This window comes from Rhincodon typus, chromosome 22 (assembly GCF_021869965.1).
Source record: "Rhincodon typus isolate 14 chromosome 22, sRhiTyp1.1, whole genome shotgun sequence".
Classification (NCBI taxonomy): Eukaryota; Metazoa; Chordata; class Chondrichthyes; order Orectolobiformes; family Rhincodontidae; genus Rhincodon; species Rhincodon typus.
Genome location: NC_063353.1, coordinates 646,425 through 667,474, shown reverse-complemented (window position 1 = coordinate 667,474; position 21,050 = coordinate 646,425). Strand labels below are relative to the sequence as shown.

At 42.0% G+C, this 21,050-nt stretch overlaps 1 protein-coding gene across 2 annotated transcripts in view; it reads left to right on the top strand.

The window, feature by feature from the left end:
- The first annotated feature begins 265 nt into the window (after positions 1-265).
- appl2 (adaptor protein, phosphotyrosine interaction, PH domain and leucine zipper containing 2) overlaps positions 266-21,050 on the top strand; it is a 99,794-nt gene continuing 79,009 nt past the window's right edge. For both annotated transcript variants that reach the window (XM_048610506.1, XM_048610505.1), the window contains exons 1-2: positions 266-451; positions 14,609-14,707. In XM_048610506.1, coding sequence (XP_048466463.1) covers positions 398-451; positions 14,609-14,707 — 153 coding nt within the window. In that variant the 5' untranslated portion in view covers positions 266-397. The remainder of the gene's footprint in view (positions 452-14,608; positions 14,708-21,050) is intronic.

Sequence of the window (21,050 nt, the reverse complement as noted above, 5' to 3'; positions counted from 1 at the left end):
TTTCCATGACAAACCGTAGACCAATCCCGTTGGTGGGCGGGTGAGGGGCCGCAGCCCTTGGTAGGTCCGCGCGACGGAGGGTTGGTGGCGCGTGCTAGGTCGGGGGTTGGGCGTGCGGCTGGGTTAGAGACGGGGCCAGGCTCGGGGCCGCGCGCTGGGGTTAGAGACGGGGCCAGGCTCGGGGCCGCGCGTTGGGGGTTAGAGACGGGGCCAGGCTCGTGGCCGCGCGCTGGGGTTAGAGGCGGGGCCAGGCTCGGAGCCGTGCGCTGTGGTTGGAGGCGGGGCCAAGCTTGGGGCCGCGTACTGTTGCTGAGCTGACCGTCATTGTGTCGGTCGGTCTGTTGGTTTGTGGCCTGTCTGAGCTGCGAGTCTCTGTTTGCCCCGGTCTCTGGTGAAGATGCCGCCTGTGGATAAACTACTGCTAGAGGAGGCGCTGCAGGACAGCCCACAGGTAACGACCGGCTCCGAATCAAACTCGGTCATTCCCGGTGCAGCGGATCAGTGACTGGGATCACCTATCACAGGGAGCTCTCGTTCCCGGCCTGGTGGGGACAGGAGGCCGGAGAACAGGCAACTCCCTCCAGGCCCAAGCGAAGACCCCACAAACCCCTCCCCTTGAAAATCCTGCAAGCTGCCTTCGAATTCACAGAAGCCCTGCAGTGCGGAAAGAAGCCATTCGGCCCATCAAGTCCGTGCCGACCCTCCGCAGAGCATCTCACCCAGACCTAGACCCCCCGCCCCAACCTATATCTTTATAACCCTGTATTTTACCATGACTAATCCACCAAGTCTGAACATGTTTGGACTAAGTCAGACGTCGCTCAAAACCAGGTTATAGTCCAACAGGTTTGTTTAGAAATGTAAGGTTTCAAAGCGCTGTTCCTTCGTCAGGTGAAGTGTTCACCTGTTGGACCTGGTGTTGTGTGTGACTTCTGACTCTGTCCACCTCACATCACACATCTTTGAACTGTGGAAGGAAGCTGGAGCACCCAGCGCTCTCTGGGAAAACAGAGAACTCCACACTGTCAACCAAGGCCGGCACTGTGATGCCCATGACTCCCCTCGGAAATACCACAAACGCCTCCCCAAAAATCCTGCAAATTTCCCTTGAAAATCCTGCAAATTTCCCTTGAAAATCCCAGAAACCCAACTCAAAAACCTCATCGACTCCTTCCAAAAGCCCTCCAACCCTCAGAAGGTCCACAATCACCTTCCAAGTCTCTCACCATCCTGAAGTATATTGGCATTCCTCCACTGTCACTGGGTCAAAATCTTGAGACTCCCTTACCGCATGAGTGTTTTAGGGACATCCTAAAAGCTGCGGCAATTCAAGAAATCGGATCACCATGACCTACTGGACAATTAGGCATGAGCAATAAATTATGCCTTGCTAGTGACACATTCTAGAAAGAATTACAAAGAAAGGAAAGACTCTTCCTTCCAGGTTCTGTGCCTGCCCATTGTGCAGTGGTTATGCGACCAAATTAGGGACCATATGGCCTGGATGAACAATCCAGAGAGCACATTGGCAAATTGCATCCTGACTTTTTGAGAATTAGGTATCAGTTTGAATTTAGTCAGGTGAGAAGCAATGCTGGGTAGCAAAATAATGATTGCAATGCTGTTGGGTCATCAAAAAGAAGCCAACTGATTCTCTAAAGATCTTGAGGGAAGTAAACGACCCAGCCTGAATGCAGCCTTACTGTGATGTCAGCTCCATATGTTATTTTTTAAAATTTGTTCACAGGATGTGGGCACTGCTGGCCAATTGTCCATCCCTAATTACCTTTAAGAAGGTGGTTGTGAAATGCTTTCTTGAAATACTAAAGTTCAACATTCACAGTGCTGTTAGGAAAGGAATTCCATGTTTTTGACCAGTGACCAGGAAAGAGTGGCAATATAATTCCAAATCAAGATGGGGTGTGTGATTTCTAGATGATATGAGTATGGAAGCTGCTGTCTAAGCTGATTTTGTGAACTGCTGCCATTGTCAGTAGTGAAGGAGTGCATTTTAAAGCCTTTAGATGGGGACCACTCAAGTGAGTTACCATGTCCTGGATGTGTTGAGCTTTCTGAGCAGTGTTGGAACTGTACTCATCCATCACACTAACTTGTGCATTGTAGTCGGTGGACAAGCTTTCAGGAGTAAGGTGGTGAGTGTTATCCACTGCAGAATGCTCAGCCTCTGACCTGCTCTTGTTGCCGCTATTTATATGGTTCAGTTTTTGGTCATTGTAGGCCCCAGTATGCTGTTGTGGGGGATTCAGTGTTTATAATGCCATTGATGTCAAGGAGAGATGGTTAGATTCTTTCTCATTGCCTGCCACTTCTGTGGTATGAATGTTACTTGAAAATTGTGCAATCATCAGTGAACGCCCCCACTTCTGACCTTACAATGAAATGAATGTCATTGATGTTACAGCTGAATGTGCTTGGACCTAGGGTACTACTCTGAGGAGCTCCTACAGAGATGTCTTGGGGCGAGATGATTGACCTCCAGCAACTTCCATCTTCCTTTGTGCAATGTATGACTCCAATCAGTGGAAAAATGTCTCTGCTGATTACAGAAGAACATAAGAAATAGGAGCAGGAGTAGGCCATCTGGCCTGTCGATCATGGCTGATCTTTTCTTGGATTCGGGTCCACTTATCTGCTCGCTCACATAACGCTTAATTTCTTTACTGTTCAAAAATCTATCTATGTTTGCCTTAAAAACATTGAATGAGGCAGCTTCAACTGCTTCATTGGGCAGGTAATTCCACAGATTGACAACCCTTTGGGTGAAGAAGTTCTTCCTCAGCTCAGTCCTAAATATGTTCCCCCTTATTTTGAGGCTATGCCCTGTAGTTCTAGTTTCACCGAGCAGTGTAAACAGCCTCCTTGCTTCTATCTTATCTATTCCCTTCATAATTTTAAATGTTTTTATATGATCTTCTCTCATTCTTCCAATGATTATTGTCCCAGTCTCCTCAATCTCTCCTCATATGCCCAACCTTCTCAATTCTGGAACCAACCTCATGAACCTCCTATGCAGCCCCTCCAGTGCCAGTACATCCTTTCTCAAGTCTGGAGACCAAAACTGTCCACAGTACTCTAGGTGTGACCTCATCAGCACCCTATAGGGTTGCAGCATAATGTCCCTATTTTTAAACTCCATCCGTGTAGCAATGAGGAAAATACTCCATTTGCCTTCTTAATTACGAGCGGCATCTGCAAGCCAACTCTTTGTGATTCATGCACATGGATACCCAGGTCCCTCTGCACAGCAGTATGCTGCAATTTTTCACCATTTAAATAATAATCCATTTTGCTATTATCCCTATCAAAATGGATAACGTCACATATACTATTGACTCCAGTTTTACTTGACTCCTTGAGGTCCCATTTGGACAAATGCTACATTGGTGTCAAAGACCTTCCCTTCCTCAAATAATGTTCAGCATTTTGTACACATTTAGACCAGACTGAAATGAAGTCACGAGTGGACCTGGCGGAACCCAAACCTAATGTAGTGAAGCAGGTTATTGTTGAGTAAGCACCACTTGATTGAACTATTGATGACACCTTCCATCCCTTGGCTGATGATTATGAGTCATTTAATGGGGCCGTATTTGGCTGGGTTTTAATTGTACTTTTTTCGTGGAGACAGGGCAAACATGGACAATTTTCCATGTTGCTAGTGTTATAGCTGTGCTGAAACAACTTGGCTACAGGCACCACTTTTTCTGGACATGATCTTCAGCACTATTTCTGTCATGTCAGTGTCCCATAGTCTTTGCAGTGACTGGTGCCATCAGCCATTTCTTGATATAATGTGGAGTGAATCAAATTGGTTGAAGGCTGGCATTTGAGGTGCTGGGACCTCAGAAGGAGGCTGAGATGCATTATCTAATTGGCATTTCTGGCTAAAGATGTTTGCATTTTGTTCATCCTTTTGCACTTGGGGTGTTTGGTGCCCGTGTCATTGAGAATGGGATACTTGTGGAGTTGCTTCGTCCTTATAGTTTTTTAATTGTCCACTGCCATTCATGACTAGGTGTGACAGAACTGCAGATCTTAGATCTGATCTGTTGGTTTTGAGATTGCTTAAGTATTTCTGTCACATGCTGCTTACACTGTTTGGCCTACAAGTAGTCCTGTGTTATAGTTTCACAAGATTGACATCTCATTGTTAGATTTGTCTTTTACCGCTCTGAGTGTGACCTCCCATATTTGCCCATGTTTAACCTGATGCCATGACACCTCATAGGATACAGACTCAGTGCTAGTCCCATCTGCTTCAGAAGTGTACAATAATATCTCTGAACCGGTTGATGAGAAAATATCTTGAAAACTCCCAATGTCTGGTGGGCCTGTCATGTTGCTGGATCAGGACATATCGTGGTTTATAATTTCTGGGAATGTTCTCTCTAAGTTATAATTCCTTGAGTATGACTGTGTCCTGCTGTTGCTTGACTAGTCTGTGGGATAACTGTCCCAAATTTGGCACAAGGGCAATTTTTGCAGGGTTGGCAAGGTTGTGTGTGTCAATGCCCTTTTCGGTGCTTTAGTTGGATTCTTTGTCATTGTGAGGTTTCATTTCTTTATAGCAGACTTTATAGCAATTAGATACAACTGAGTGGGTTGCTAGGCTATTTTATAGGGCAATAAAGAGTCAACCACATTGTTTCACCCCTTCAGAGAAACGATAGCCCCAAACCCTGGGGTTTACAGAATGTAGTGCAGAATGTCAAAGTGGAGATGTAAAGGTGAATTTGTATATACATCCACTCAGGGCACTTTGGGAGTACTGTGTGCAGTTTTGGAGTTCTTTTGGAAGGATGTTGAGGATGTGCACAGTTCCATTCGAATGCTGTCTGGTGTGAGGAAACACAAACATAAAGACTTGAAAATCTGACAGTTTTACCAGAACAGAGGAGATTGTCTCAGGTAACTTCAATGAAGTGATGGGACAGCATGCAGAAACAGATTGTTTACTGCGATTAACTCATTTGGCCACTGGGGTGTGGTCTGAAGATTTATGACAGAGCTGCTGAGACTATTTTTGCACTGGAAATATTAGCTTCCTTTTAATTCCTCCTTAGGATATGGTGTCTCTGGCAAAATCAATGTATTGCCCATCCCTACCAACTCTTAAGGTGCTGCTAAGCCACCACCTTGAACTATTGTATTCCTTGTAGTGTAGTACACCTGTATTTCTTTGTTTTTAAAGCAGTGGCTTTTTACGGCCTTATGGAGGGCAGTTAATAGTTAACCGTAGAGCTGTCGATCTCGAGTTTCAAAGCTTCGGAGTGGATAAATGTGGCAGATTTCCACCCTTGAAGGATCTGTGTGAACCAGATGGGTTTTTACTACAATCTGGTGATCTTTATTAATGAGACATGCTTTGCATTGCACACTTATTAGTTAACTCAGTTTAAATTTCCCTAGCTGGCACAATGAGATTTGAACTCAAATCTCCAGAGTATTTCTTCAGGCCTGTGGATTACTCATCCAGTAACATGACTGCCTGCTGTTAAAGCAGCGACCATGTCAACATTTAGAAATAAGTGATTACAAAGGTTATTGAAGGAAATGGTCTACTGCTCATCTGGTGGATAAACAATAACACAGAGAATTGACCTGACTTCTCTTTCTGTGTTCAGTTTTACATATTTTATTGTATGTGTTAGCTCAATCATATGACATCTTCTCAACTTGAACCATGTTTGCAGAATGTTAAGTGCCACTAGTTGTTATTTGCGAAGAATGGTTTGAATATTTCTGTTGCCAGTCAGACAAGCAAAATCTGCTACCAATTGTATATGAACTGCTGACACTGAAATAATCAAATATAGCATTATGTGACGTTTTATTTTACCATTGCCCAATGGAAAGAATCCATGACCTAAAAAACAAATTAGTTTCAAATTTAAAGAAAGACTTGTGTTTATGCCTCACTTTGTGATCTTAAAAGCATGATTTGAATTTCCCTCAATAATTTTCATTGGAGGAGATTAATTTCTCCAAACACTTCTACGTTATTCTACACTATTACTAATGTATTTGTGTTGTAATACCATAGATTAAATGTGCATTTAGTTTTGACATTAAGGCAACAAACAGGTGTAGATGTAGTTCCTCAATTCCACCTAGCAAGTATACAATTCTTGTCCCAACAATGTCTTGAAAGAATGATTTTAAAGAATTCATTAATGTTTCTCTGCACGCTTTTTTTTTAAACTGGATCTGAATCTCGTGAGCAACAGCAATGTTGAGTGGATTGCTGCTGCATGCAAAAATTCTCCTGACCTGACGCTGCTGCACATTTCATCTGGCATCTTCTGACTCTGGCTGTCAAAGAAATGCTCAGTCCCTTGAAATCAGGACAAAGTAGAGTTGGGGGAAGAAGAACACATCCTCTTTTTACAGCACAAGCTGTATGATTTTGAAGTGTTATGAACCCTGATAAGTTGGCTAGATCTGTTATGATATGGCTTGAGATCTGGAACCTTATATTCAAGTTGAAGTTTGAGATCCCAGGTACTCGTAAAGAAAGTAGAGTTACAAGATTCCACTGTTAAACCAAAAGAAATACAAAGGTAGAAATGTAAAAAAAAAAATCTACGATGTATATACAAGTACTCTAACATACAAAATTGTGTTAACAGAAAAACTGATTGAACAAATCACAAAGCACATCAAATAGTAGACAGGTAAAGAAAGATCCCATGGATATTTAGCAACCTAGCCAGGGGACCTGTGTCTACTTTTCTATTATTGACATACTACTTTGACTGCAATCCATTGTTTTAGCCAATCTATAGTCCAATGTCTAAATAAAGGCACAGTCCAAGCTCTTCAACCACAGTGGTGCCAACAACTGCTCACTTCCCAACAGCTAATCTCTTAACCTGAGACTGCATCCCATTGGACCCTCCAGCATCTAATCACTGGCATGGTTTCAGTTCTCTAGCTGGTCTGAACAAACCCTTCTGGTCATAGGCCAGCCTTTTCCTCAACTGCAGCATTTTATCAACATAGTCACCTTTTCTGATCCCCTCTCTCACTGACTGACTTAAAACTGACTGACCCTTGAACTGATTTGGGTGACCCATCAACATACTCCAAGATCGTTCCGGCGTTATTACTGGGCAGAACCAAATGTAACAATGGTGGAATATCCTGTGCTGAATTGTTTCAATCCATTAGTTTACACCTTGTAAATAGTACAAAAAATGGATTTTTTCACATCTTTTCTCTTGAAAGAAAGGTAGCTTCACAATAGTGATGATTTCTTTGCAATGAATTTGAAAATACAAAAAGTTCATTTCATCCTGACCAACCTTATGAGCTTCAATTCTAGTTATCTCACATTGTGGAACAGTCAGGATGTTCCTTTTGCAAAATCTCTGCTTCTTTAACCTCAATTGGCTGTATTGAAACTCTGGCAAATGCTAAGAATTTCTCACCTCACAAATCATTGCCCTGTATAAAATCTACCCCTTCCATAGGTAAACTAGGAACAATTCTTGGAAGAGCATCTCAGTTTATTAAGTTACTTCGTATATTGACTTTGTACAAAGGAACAGATTCATAAATTCCATGAATACCCCATTAATACTTTCTCTTTCAACAGACCATCTTGAACAATGACCAAATTGCCCCAGTGTGTGGCTCCATCTTAATTTGTTTACTTGTTTTATCAGAGAAGTAACACAATACTTCTCTTTTTGAGACAAAATCCCTCCAACCTACTGTAACCTGACTTAGTTTACTAGTTTTTGAGGAAGAATCCCCTTGATTATCCTGAGACATAGCTCCCATTTTAGTAGCATCTGAGGAAACACTTTTCAATTATGCCGTTGTTACTGTTTTACCATTGTACTTCCAGCAATTTGCTTTTACATGCCCAGTCTTGTCGCAATAAAACATTCTGGTCTCTTTATCGTCATAGTCACAGAGTCACACAGCATAGAAACAGGCCCCTCGGCCCATCATGTTTATTTCAACCACAAACCACAAACCCCAAACTCCACTAATTCCATTTACCTGCACTTGATCTGTAGCCTACTATACCCTGGAATTTTAAGTGCTGTTTGAGATGCTTCTTAAATTTTGCGAGAGTACTTACGTGCACCATCCTTTCAGGGAGCATATTCCATATACGTACCATTCTCTGGGTGGAAAAAATATTCCTCAGATGCCCTCTAAACCACTTACTCCTCACCTTACATATATTCCCTCTGGTCCTAGACATCTCTCCCATGGGGAGCAGATTCTCACAGTCTACTTTGGCTGTGCCTCATTAAAACCTCGTTCACTATCATGAGATAACAAGGTGTAGAGCTGGATGAACGGAGCAGGAAAGCTGACGCGTTCGCTATCATCCTTTGAGGAGGAAATCCGCCAATCTGATCTAGCCTAAACACTACTCCAGTTTCACAGTACTATAATATACTTGACTTTAAACTGCTTTCTAAAATAGCTGAGTAAGCAATTCAACTCAAAGACAATTAGGAATGAGCAGCAAATGCTGACCTTCACAGTGACAGCCACTTTACATAAAATAATTTTAAGAGAACACCCTTCTTTATGCAATATAAATTATTGTTCCTTTGAAATTTGGCATTTTGGCATCTGTCCTGATGAGTACAAAATGAAAAGCTTCAAAAGTATTTTTCCTTATTTGGCAATATCTTTAAATTCCTTAGTTAACTATAGATGCTGTATCCTTTTGATAAAGTCTTCTTTCTCAGTAGATTCTATCTTTGTTGAGAGTTATGAAATATCACTTTAAATGCCTGCCACAGCTTCTCTACCTATGTTAGCTTTTAACTAATTTTCCGTGTCCATCATAGCCAGCTCTCTTCACACTATTATGGTCCCAGCTGATAAACTGAGAAGTCTACATCCAGAGTGAAAATTAGCTTTGTGGATCAAAAGTTTGAATTTTACATTTGTTTACTATTGTTAGTAATTGAACATACACACACAAGGCTGCAAAAGTTATTTAACAAAAGATCACAAAGCTATTACACAAAAGAAGAAGTAAATAAATAAGGTTAGAAAGATCTCAAAATGAACAGCAACACAACGTTTCAGTCTATTTCTCAACATCCCCCTTTACAGTTGCTCAATCCAATATCATTTCTATCTCAACTCCTTAGTTTCATGCTTAACTGACTCTGCCCAGTTCTCCTCCTCGGACTCCTAAAACAGTTACACAACTTGTTTCCAAGTCTGCTGGCATAAGCCCACTAACACCTCTGTCCTGCTAGATACTTGACTTGATCACATGAATCCTTGGAAATTTGTATGATATGTTTGGAATCTGAATTTTCAAAATGAAGGGGGGCAACTTCTGGCTAGTTCTATGAAGATTTTGTTTTAAAAAGTCCAGAAAGTCATTTGGAAGTGACGTAAATGCATGTACATTGTAATACTTTGTATTGGTGTTGTTTAAGTTTAAGGTACTAGTTTTAGATCCAAGTTTTTCCACCATCAAACTGAATATGATCACTTGCCTAGATGTTCGTTTTACAATGAGATGAGCAGTTAATTCTATATTATCAGACGTTACTGAATCCAGTATAGCCTGGTCTTTGTTTGGTTCCAGACTGTATTGTTCTAAGAAACACCATTTAAATTACATGGTGGTGGTGTAGGGCTTCTGAGCCCTGGGCTCATCTGCTCCATCCACTTTTCTCTTAGTTTCTTTTCTTTTTGCCCCTCTCTCTTTTCTCACCTTTTTTTTCTCTTTTATTTACCTCTTGGGAAAAACTTGGTCGTGGTGATGGCATCCATCGGCGGTGATGAGTAGGCCCAGCAGCTCGGACTTGTGGTGGCAGCATCAGAGGCGGCTTTGGGTTCTCGGCAGCTGCTAAGGAGGTGGTCCTAGCACCGACTTGTGGCTGCTGTGGCAGATGTGTGTCTGGGTTCCCATTGGAATCTGCATCCAGTGCAAATTCATGGAAACAGTGACAGAGGCGGGCTTGGGCCCGGTATGACACCCAGTGGCATCAAGATCAGTTGTGTTGGCAAAGTGGGCTCGAAGTGAATTCGTGATGGCAGTGGTGTTGATTTTGGGCCAATGCAGTACCTGGCGGCATTGGTGCCATTGGCGAGGCCCATCAAGGACTCATAGTGGCGAGGATGTCAGTGAAGGTGAATTGGCACCGAAGAGTGGTGGCGGTGTGGTGAAGGGAATTTGTGCTGGCCACCAGGCTCGTGGTGGAGCACTTAACAAGAAAGACTATAAAGTTGAACACTTTTTCTTTATTTCTTCTTTTTTCTGCCTTAATGTTCTATGTATTGGTTTATTTTTCTGTGCTTTAAGATGGTACCAGAGAGTGGTGACTGTATGCAACACTTTACACTGTATTTTATAACAGTGATGTAACAATAAATAAATCAAATCAGTCAGAGAAAAACCATTCTCCATACACGGATGATAAAGAATTGGTGTGGAGCAACTCCTCCAATCACAGGCTGTTTCTCTCCTATGCTTGCTGTTGATACCTGAGTGTTTACTAATAGAACTAACTCACAACAAGCGCAAGTCAGAGGCTGTGTATTCTGTGGTGAATAACCTACCTCCTGACTCTCAAGTTTTACAAGGCATGAGTCAGGAGTGTGATGCAACACTACAGTTGTCTGGATGAGTGTAGCTCCCATGTACTGATCCAGGCTTTAAGCTCATCTTAAATGCAATACCACCCAGGACAAAGCAGCCTGCTTTATTGGCACCCCATCCATCACTTTGAACATTCACTGCGTGCCACCAATGTGTGATGACAACAGTGACTACTACCTCTGTGATGCACTACAGCAATTCACCCTTTGGTTGGGGAATCTAAAACAGCCTTTAGGAAAGAAGCTAATCATTTAGCACTGAGATGAGGTGGAATTACTTTACTCAAATAGTTGTGAATCTGTGGAATTTTCTGTCTCACTGCACAGTGGATACGTCATTGTACGTTTTTGAGTATATGGAGTTTTGGTGTATCAGGTAGTTAAGACCTTTAGAAAGCAAGCAAAAGGATGGAGTTAAAGCCCAAGGTAAGCCATAATTAGCAACACATACACACAAACTCATTGAGACCCCTTTAAAATTACCTTCCAAACCTAACTCTATCAACTAGAAGAATGAAAGGGAACACCAGCATTTGAAATTTCCCTCCCAGCCACACACTATCCTGAGTTGTAACTTTACTGTTATTTCTTCACAATCAATGAAAAGACAAAATCCTGGAATTCCGTTCCTTCCTAACAGCACAGGATGTACCAATCCTTCATGGACTGCAGCGGTTCAGGAAGGTGGCTTACCACCACCTTCTCCAGAGCAATCGGGACAGATGGTAGTTGCTGGTTGAGCAAAGTAATGCCCAAAATCCATGGACACATTTTTGAAAATCTTGTACAATGACAGGACATTTCTTTAGTCGGAACTTTGTGCTGCAACAGAACAGTGTTTATATTGCCGAATCTTGTACTTGTGATTAGCCACTTTCTATGGTACAGGACTTAGCATCGCGATAGAGTCATATCTGCAGTCCGAGATCTTTTATTGTCAGAGCAGTGACTATTGTGCAATTGCTTGTGGGTAAAGAGTAATTACTGTTGAATGCATGTTAGATTAATACAATAAATATTAGCACTCAACTGATTCTCATTGAAGAGTGCATACATTTAGGAAAGTTAGTTTTGTTTCTCAGGCAGAGACAAGTAAATGAATATGATCGGACTGATGGGCTGAAGTGTGTGTAAGAAATATTATGGGTAAGGCAGATGAGCTTAAAGCCTGGATCTTACGTGGGACTGTGATATTGTGGCCACAGAGACTTAGTTGAGAGAGGGACAGGACTGGCTGCACAAAGTGTTTTAGGTGAGTTAGAGAGGGAAGTAAAAGAGATGGAGGAGTTGCATTACTAATCGGGGAGAATGTCAAATCTGCACTCAGAGAGGACATACTGGAGGGTTCATCCAGTGTAGAGCTCAAAAATAAGAAGGGTGCAGTCACTTTCATGGGATTATACTGTAGGCCCCCAACAGCTGCTGAGACATTGAGGAACAAATATTTAGGCAGATTATGGAAAGTTGCAATAACAACAAGGTTGTTATAGTGAGCAAATTTAACTTGCCCGATATTGACTGGGACTTTGTTAGAGCAAGAGGTTTAGACGGGTAGAATTTTTTAGGTGCATCCAAGAGGGTTTCTTGAAACCGATATGTGGATGATCCAACGAGATTAGGGGCCATGCTGGACATTGTATTGGCTAATGAGCCTGACCACGTGACTGACCTTTCAGTGGGAGTGCATTTTGGAAACAGTGGTGATCATAACTCCTTAAATTTTAAGATAGCTATGAATAAGGGTATGTCAGGACTTTCGAGAAGGTACTAAATTGGGGGAGGGAAAATTATGCAGTATTACGCAGGAGCGAGAGAGAGTTAATTTGGACTAGTTGTTATTGGGCAAGCCCACATTTGACATGTGGGAGTTGTTTAAAAACCTACTGATCAGAGTTTGGGACTGGTATGTTCCAGTAAGGAGGAAGGACAAGGATGGCAAGGTGAGGGACCCTTGGGTAGTGGGGGAGGTTGTGAATTTAGTCAAAATGGAAAATGAACTATATGTAAGGTTTAGGAAGCTACAATTGGATTGGGCCCATGTGGAGTATAAAGAAAGCAGGAAAGAACTCCAGCAGAGAACTAGAAGAGCAAAGAGGGGCCATGAAATGGGCAAATAGGGTTAAAGAAAAGCACAAGGCATTCTATATGTTATTTAAAAACAAAAGGATAACTACGGAGAGGGTAGGACTACTCGAGGATAAAGGACGGAACTTGTGCTTGGAGGCAGGGGATGATGGTGAGATCCTAAATGAGTACTTTGCATTGGTATTCACCCAGGAGAAGGGTATGGAGGATAGTGAGATTAGTGTGGAGCGTGCTAGTAAGCTAGAACATTTTGAGATCAAGAAAGAAGTGGTGTTGGGTCTCTTGAAGAGCATTAAGGCAGGTAAGTCCCAGGGCCCCAGGTTATTGAGAGAGTCAAAGCAGGAGATTTCTGGGGCCTTGACCAAGATCTTTGTATCCTTGCTAACCACTGAACAGGTCCCTGAGGACTGGCAAGTATCTAATGTTGTTCCTCTGTTCAAGAAAGGAAATAGGGATAATCCTGGAAACTACAGACTGGTGAGTCTCACATTGGTGGTTGGGGAGGTATTGGAGAGAATTCTGAGGGATAGGATTTACATGCATATGGAAAAGCATGGCTTAATTAGTGACAGTCAGCATGGCTTTGTGTAGGGCAGGTCATATCTTACTAACTTGATTGAATTTTTTGAGCAGTTGACAAAGGTGATCGATGAGGGTAGAGCAGTGGATGTTATCTACATGGATTTTAGTAAGGCTTTCGACAAGGTCCCTCATGGTAGGCTCATTGAGAAGGTTAAGGAGCATGGGATCCACAGTGACTTGGTCGCTTGGATTCAGAATTGGCTTGTTGATAGAAGGCAGAGGGTCGTGGTAGAAAGGTGTTTTTCTGGCTTGGGGGTCTGTGACATGTGGTATTGCGCAAGGATCTGTATTGGGACTTCTGCTGTTTGTGATATATATAAATGACATGGATGAAAACGTAGACAGGTGGGTTAGTAAGTTTGCAGACGACACAAAAATTGGTGGAGTAGTGGATAGTGTAGGAGGTTGTCAGAGGATACAACGGGATTTGATCAGTTGCAGATATGGGCAGAGAAATGGCAGATGGAGTTTAATCTAGGTAAGTGTGAGGTGCTGTTCTTGGGGAGGTCAGGTGTTCAGGAAAAGTATGCTGAACGTACAAAGGAATCTTGGGGTTCAAGCCCATAGCTCCCTGAAAGTGGCCATGCAAGTAGACAGGGTGATAAAGAATGCGCGTGGCTTGCTTGTCTTTATTGGTCGGCGCATTGAGTACAAGAGTCAGGATGTTATGTTGCAGTTTTATAAAACTTTGGTTAGGCCACGCAGAGTACTGTGTTCATTTCTGGTCACCACATTACAGGAAGGATGTGAAGGTTTTGGAGAGGGTACAGAAGAGGTTCCCTAGGATGCTGCCTGGATTAGAGGGTATCAGCTAGAAGGAGAGACCAGAAAACTTGCATTGTTTTCTCTGGAGTGGCGGAGGCTGAGAGGAGACTTGATAGAAATCTTTAAAATTATGAGATGCATAGATAGGGTTGACTGTCAGAATCTTTTTCCCACAATTGAAATGCCTAATGCTAGGAGTCTTGCTTTTAAGGTGAGAGGAGAAAAGTTCAAAGGGGAAGTGAGGGTAAGTTTTTGTTTTACACAGAGTGATAGGTTTATGGAGCGCATTGCCAGGGATGCTGGAGGAGGCAGATATGATAGGGACGTTTATGGGGCTTTTAGATAAGCACATGAATATGCAAGGAATGGAGGGATATGGACTATGGGCAGGTAGAAGGGATTAGTTTAATTTGGTGTCATGTTTGGCACAATATTGTGGCCAAAGGGCCTGTTTCTGTACTGTACTGTTCTAATTTCTATTGTTTTTCAATGTTATAAAAGCTGTTAAATCCATAATTTATGCATTTGCAAAATGTAAAATTGTGTTGTATTTCCCATTTAGACACGATCCCTGCTAAGTGTATTTGAGGAAGATGCAGGTACACTAACAGAATATACAAACCAGTTGTTGCAGGCCATGCAGCGGGTGTATGGTGCTCAGGTAGGTACATTCTCATGACTCTTTATCTTGTTGATTGATACTGCTTTAGAGTGAATAAGTATTTTGCATCTGTAACTTAGAATTCTGTATGTATTATTTTCATGGATCAACTCCATTGCATTCTTCTTACTAAGGAGGAGATACCATTGCTATGCATGACCTTTCTCTCCAAAAATAGATTAACTGTTGTAAAGCACACAGGAAGTATGTGGGTTAAACCTTTATCCAGCCACTCCCTTTAGCAGTGGATAACAGTGGATCATATACTGCCTAAACCAACCTGAGCTAAATAAACAATGAAAAATGAGAATAGATGTTTACACATTTCCAACAATAATGGAAGATCAGGAAAAATGTCTCTTCGTCTGACTTAGTTACACATTCTTGCAATTCATTGTAAAACAGCGTACAGATTGGAATTGGATGTAAATGTGAAAAGGAAGAATTTCAAGGTCGAAGCAGAAACAGCCTGCCCTAGCTTTATTTTACTCCTCCCACAATGATTTTTGTTTCTGAGATAACAAGTTTCCTTTTATTTTATTCCAATGCTTAGCACTGGAAGTGCTGTTTTTCTCTCATGGTATCTGATTTTAGCTCAAATTGTTGCTTAATGAATCGTGCTATTCAAAAATTTTCAAGTGCTTCCTTTCTTATAATGACACATCTCCAAGAGTTAATTTTCTAAATATTTTAAAGCCCATATGTGAAATTTGCACGCTTTCTTCCTCTTCAGTCTCACATCTGATCATTTTATTCTCATTCAGCAGCTTCATATATGCAAAATTCATATGTCGCAGCACTCAAGATAGGGTTCCTTTCTTGCATGATATAATGAGTTGCTTTTTCACTATTCCTGTGTGTAAAACCTCACGATAGGACTGTATATTCCCATTATGACCTCTTGTCCACACTAGCAAGCAACCTGCATTTTTCAAATTAAAATGAGAGATCTTTTTGTGACATGTATAATTCTTGGGGAGCTTGATAGTGCAGATGCTGAGAGGTTATTTCCCTTTGTGGGACAATCTAGGACCAGAGGAAATGATCTCAAAATAAAGGGTTGCCCAGTTAGGACAGAGAAAAGGGGGATTTTTTTTTTCCTGAGTAGTGAGGAGAGGTGATGGCCTGGTGATATTATTTGCGACACTATTAATCCAGAGACTCAAGTAATATTCTGGGGACCTGGGTTCAAATTTTGCTTGGTGGAATGGGAATTCAATAAAATTCAGGTACGAAGAGTAGAATGACAACCGTTGGTGATTGTTGGGAAAAAACCATCTGGTTTGCTGGTGTTCTTTAGGGAAGGAACCCTTATCTGGTCTGGCCTACACGTGACTCCAGATCCACAGCAATGTAGTTAGCTCTTAACTGTCTTTGAACAATAAATGCTGGCCTAGCCAGTGAAGCCCAAATCCCGTGAATGAACAGAAAGCTGTGGAATTCTTTATCACAGAAGGCTGTAGAGACTGGGTCATTAAGTACATTCAAAGCTGAGATAGATAAATCAGTAGAGAAATCAAGAGTTATGGGGAAAAGGCAGGAAAGTGGAGCTGAGGATTATTGGATTAGCCACCATCTCACTGAAAAGCAGAGTGGACCTGATAGGCCGAATGGCCTACTACTGTTCCTAAATCTTGTGGTCTTAAAATATTTAAAACTTTTGAAAAAATAATTATTAAGAAGTTTGCCATTATGATGAGCAAAGTTCTAGGTGGTCGTAGACTTTCCTTTGTACATTTCCCTAGTCTTTCTATTATTAGCATATTGATGCCTGGGCTTTGAATTCACTTGGTCACCTTGACCTTGGCATTGATTTATTTGGCACACTGGGTCAAAACAAGGACAAAATGTCACACCTACCTTAGCTACAAACACCCAGTTCCTGATTCTAATTAAAAACCAAAAGGACTGCGAATGCTGTAAATCAGTTCTGAGGAAGGGCCACCAGACCTGAAACGTTAACTCTTTCTTTCCTTCACAGATGCTGCCCGACCTGCTGAGCTTTTCCAGCAATTTTGTTTCAGTTCCTGATTCTGTTGACTGTGCTGCTTTCAATACCAATGTTTGTCTCGAGTTCAGTGTATGATTCTTTGAGAATAGAACTCTGAAGTTTCTTAATATTTTATTGTAACTCATTTTTGAAATGTGAGCACCACTGGAAAGAATTATTGCCAGTCCTTAATTGCCTTTGAGAAGGTGATTAGTCCATCTGTAGTTCATTTGGTGAATGATCCCATGTAGTTTGTAACTTGCAGGATTTTAACTAGGCAATTGAGAAAGAATAATATTTTGAAATTAGAATGGATTGTGTTAGATGTATGCAGTTACTGATCTTAGATACATTCTTAGATGGTTCAGGTTACATATTTCACAGTTGCTGCAGTGCATCTTGTAGACAGCGTGAATGGCAACTGTGGTGCACTGGTGCTGGGCGAGTGAAAGTTTCAGGTGGTGAATAGGTTGCCAGTCTAGTGGGCTGGATGGTGTTGAGCTGTACTCATCCAGGCAACTGGTGAATATTCAGTTGCATTCCTGTGTTATGCTTCAGGAGGCCAGTTGGTGAAGAATGGAATTGGAGCCGATTTTATGCACACAGTATAAGAACTTTCTTTTTTTAACATGCATACATCACCTAACCCAACTACCACAGTTTGGTCTGTGTCTATTGCTCATTGCCTCCATACAATTGATCACAATTATTATGCAATTAACATCCTTATTTGGTGAAGGGACTTGTGCCTGGCCACCAGGCCCATGGCAGAGCTCTTATCAAGAAGAACTGTAAAGTTGAACAATTTTTCTTTATTTCTTTATTCTTCTGCCTTAATATTCCAAGTTTTGGTTTATTTATCAGTGTTTTGTGGTGACACTGCGCAACACTTTTCACTGTATTTTGTAACAAAATACAAGTGATAATAAATAAATCAAATCAAATACTTCTACCTTGTAGGTAATTACCAGATTCTGGAGAGCCAGGAGATGAGTTACCCACTGTAACTCATAACTTGTAGTTACAGCATCTCCTTTGCCCATTCAGTTCAGTTTCTGGTCATTTGTAAACCCCGTATGTTGATGTTGGGGTGTCAACTATGCTATTGACGCTGATTATCAAGGAGAGATGGTGAGAGTCTCTCTGGTCATTGCCAGGCACTTGTGTGAGTGTTGTTTATAAAGGTCTTTTTCCTTATGGACACATTGTCTCAGTAATTGAGGAGTTGTGAGTGCTACTGAATATTGTGCAACTATTAGCCCACCGCTGTCCTTATGATGGAAGGAAGGTCTTTGAATAAACTGAGCTGGTTGGGCCTAAGACAGTACCCTGAGGAGCACCTGCAGTGAGGCTGACATGATTAATCCACTGACAACCACAATCATCATCTTTTGCATTTAGTATGACTCCAATCAATAGAGAAGTTTCTCTGATTCCAATTGATTTCAATTTTATTTGGCTCCTTGATGCTGCGCTTGATCAAATGCTGCTTTGATGTCATAGTCATTCTCACCTCATATCTGGAACTCAATTCTTTTGTTCAAGTTTGCACCAACACACTGTTGAGGTCTGATAATGTGTAGTCCAGGTAGGATTCAAACTAAGCATCATTGAGTGAGATATTGGTGAGTAAAGTCACATGATAGCACTATTGATGACATCTTCATTTGGCTTACTGACGATTAAGTGTAGACTGAACAGTGTGAATTCCCTGATTTGAATTTTTCCTGCTATTTTGGACGTGATGAGCCTGGGGAGCTTTTCACACTTGGATTTCCCAAATTGTTGGGTAGATGCCAGTGCTGGAGTTGTACTAGAACAATTTGTATAGGGGAACAGCCAATTCTGGCAGGTGAATATTCTTGCTTCCTAGAACAGGGATGTTGTCGGGGCTTTATCTGCTGAACTCTTGATTTTCATATGTGGACTAAATGGATTTGGCTACTCTATGGTAGTGGGGATCTCAGGGGAGGTTGGGAAGAATCATCAACTTGGCTTTTATGACTGAAATTATCTGGCCCTGTTGGTGGCATAGACTCCCCACCTTCAACATTGTGATCGACTACATCAAGTTAGTATGTAGCAAAATGTAACTTACTGTGTACTCCTCAACTGATAACACCTTGAAGGTCTTGGACTAATGTTTGTGATCTCTTGGTCAGTATGTGGATGCCTTTATCTAATGTTAGAGCACTAGCTTCTGTGCTTTCACAGTCCATTACCCATTCCTGAGAGCCACCACTATTGGCAGTTCAGCAATATTTTTCACCAAACTAAGGGCATTGTTAGGAACAAGGGACTGGAATATCATAGCAATTTCAGAGGTGTGGCTTAGGGATGGACTGGACTGGCAGTTTAATGTCCCAGAGTACAGATGCCAAAGGAAGGATCGAAAGGAGGGGAAGTGGCGTTTTTGATTAGGGATAACATTACAGCTATATTTAGGGAGGATATTCCGGAGAATACGTCCAGGGAAGTAATTTGGTGGAACTGAGAAATAAGAAAGGGATGATCACCTCATTGGGATTATACTATAGTGCTCCCAATAGTCAGCGGGAAATTGAGAAACAAATTTGTAAGGAGATCTGAGTTATCTGTAAGAATAATAGGGTGGTTATGGTAGGGGATTTTAACTTTTCAGACACAGACGGGGACTGCCATAGTGTTAAGGGCTTGGATGGAGAGGAATTTGTTAAGACTGTACAAGAAAATTTTCTGATTCAGTATGTGGATGTACCTACTAGGGAAGGTGCAAAACTTGACCTACTCTTTGGAAATAAGGCAGGGCAGGTGACTGAGATGTCAGTGGGGGTGCACTTTGGGGCCAATGACCATAATTCTATTAGTTTGAAAATAGTGATGAAAGAGGATCAACCTGATCAAAAAGTTAAAGTTCTAAATTGGAGGGAGGCCAATTTTGACAGTATTAGGCGACTGGGGGCGAATGTTCACAGGTAAAGGAATGGCTGGAAAATGGGAAGCCTTCAAAAATGAGACGAGAGTCCAGAGACAGTATATTTCTGTTAGGGTGTAGGGCAAGGCTGGTAGGCGTAGGGAATGCTGGATAACTAGAGAAATTGAGGTTTTGGTCAAGAATAAGAAGGAAGCATATATCAGGTATAAACAGCAGAGATTGAGTGAATCCCTAGAACGGTATAAAGGCAGTAGGAGTGTACTTGAGAGGGAAATCAGAAAAGCACAAAGGGGACATGAGAGAGTTTTGGTGAATTGGGTTAAGGAGAATCCAAACAAATTCTACAAATACATTAAGGACAAAAGGGTAACCAGGGAGAGAATAGGGCCCCTTAACGATCAGCAAGGCCACCTATGTGTGGAACTGCAGGAGACAGGGGAGATACTAAACGAGTATTTTGCATCAGGGCTTACTGTGGAGAAGGATATGGCAAATGTAGAACATCGGCAAACAAATAGTGACTTCTTGAAAAATTTCTGTATTACAGAGGAAGTGGTGCTAGGTGTCTTAAAGTGCATTAAGTTGGATATATCCCTGGGACCTGATCGAGTGAACTCTAGAACTCTGTAGGAAGCTAGGGAAGAGATTACTGGGCCACAGGTGGGGTGCTGGAAGACTGGAGGTTGTCTACCGTGCTGCCACTATTTAAGAAAGGTGTAAGGATAAGCCAGGGAACTGTAGACCGGTAAGCCTGATGTCAGTGGTGGGAAAGTTCTTGGAGGGAATCCTGAGGGACAGGATTTACATGTATTTTGAAAGGCAGGGACTGATTAGGCATAGTCAACATGGCTTTGTGCATGGAAAATTCTGCCTCATGAACTTGTTTGAAAAAGTAACAAAGAGGAGTGATGAGGCCAGAGTGGTGGATGTGATCTATATGGACTTCAGTAAGGTGTTCGAGATGGTTCCTTATGTAAATGGTTAACAAGGTTAGAACGCATACAATAGAGAGATAACTAGCTACTCGGATACAGAACTGGCTGAAAGGTAGAAGGCAGAGGCTGGTGGTGATAGGTTGCTTTTCAGACTGGAGGCCTGTGACCAGTGGTGTGCCACAAGGATCATTCCTGGGTCAGAGATAACAAGGTGTAGAGCTGGATGAACGCAGCAGGCCAGGCAGCATCAGAGGAGCAGGAAAGCTGACGTTTCGGGTCTGGACCCTTCTTCAGAAATGGGGGCCACTGAGGTCTTTCCAGAGGGAGGAGGGTAACTTCTTCAAGGTAGGCATCCTTAGAAGAGGCTTCACAGTGGGGTTAAAACTGATTCAGAGATAGTAGGAACTGCCGATGCTGGAGAATCTGAGATAACAAGGTGTAGAGCTGGATGAACACAGCAGGCCAAGCAGCATCAGAGGAGCAGGAAAGCTGACGTTTCGGGTC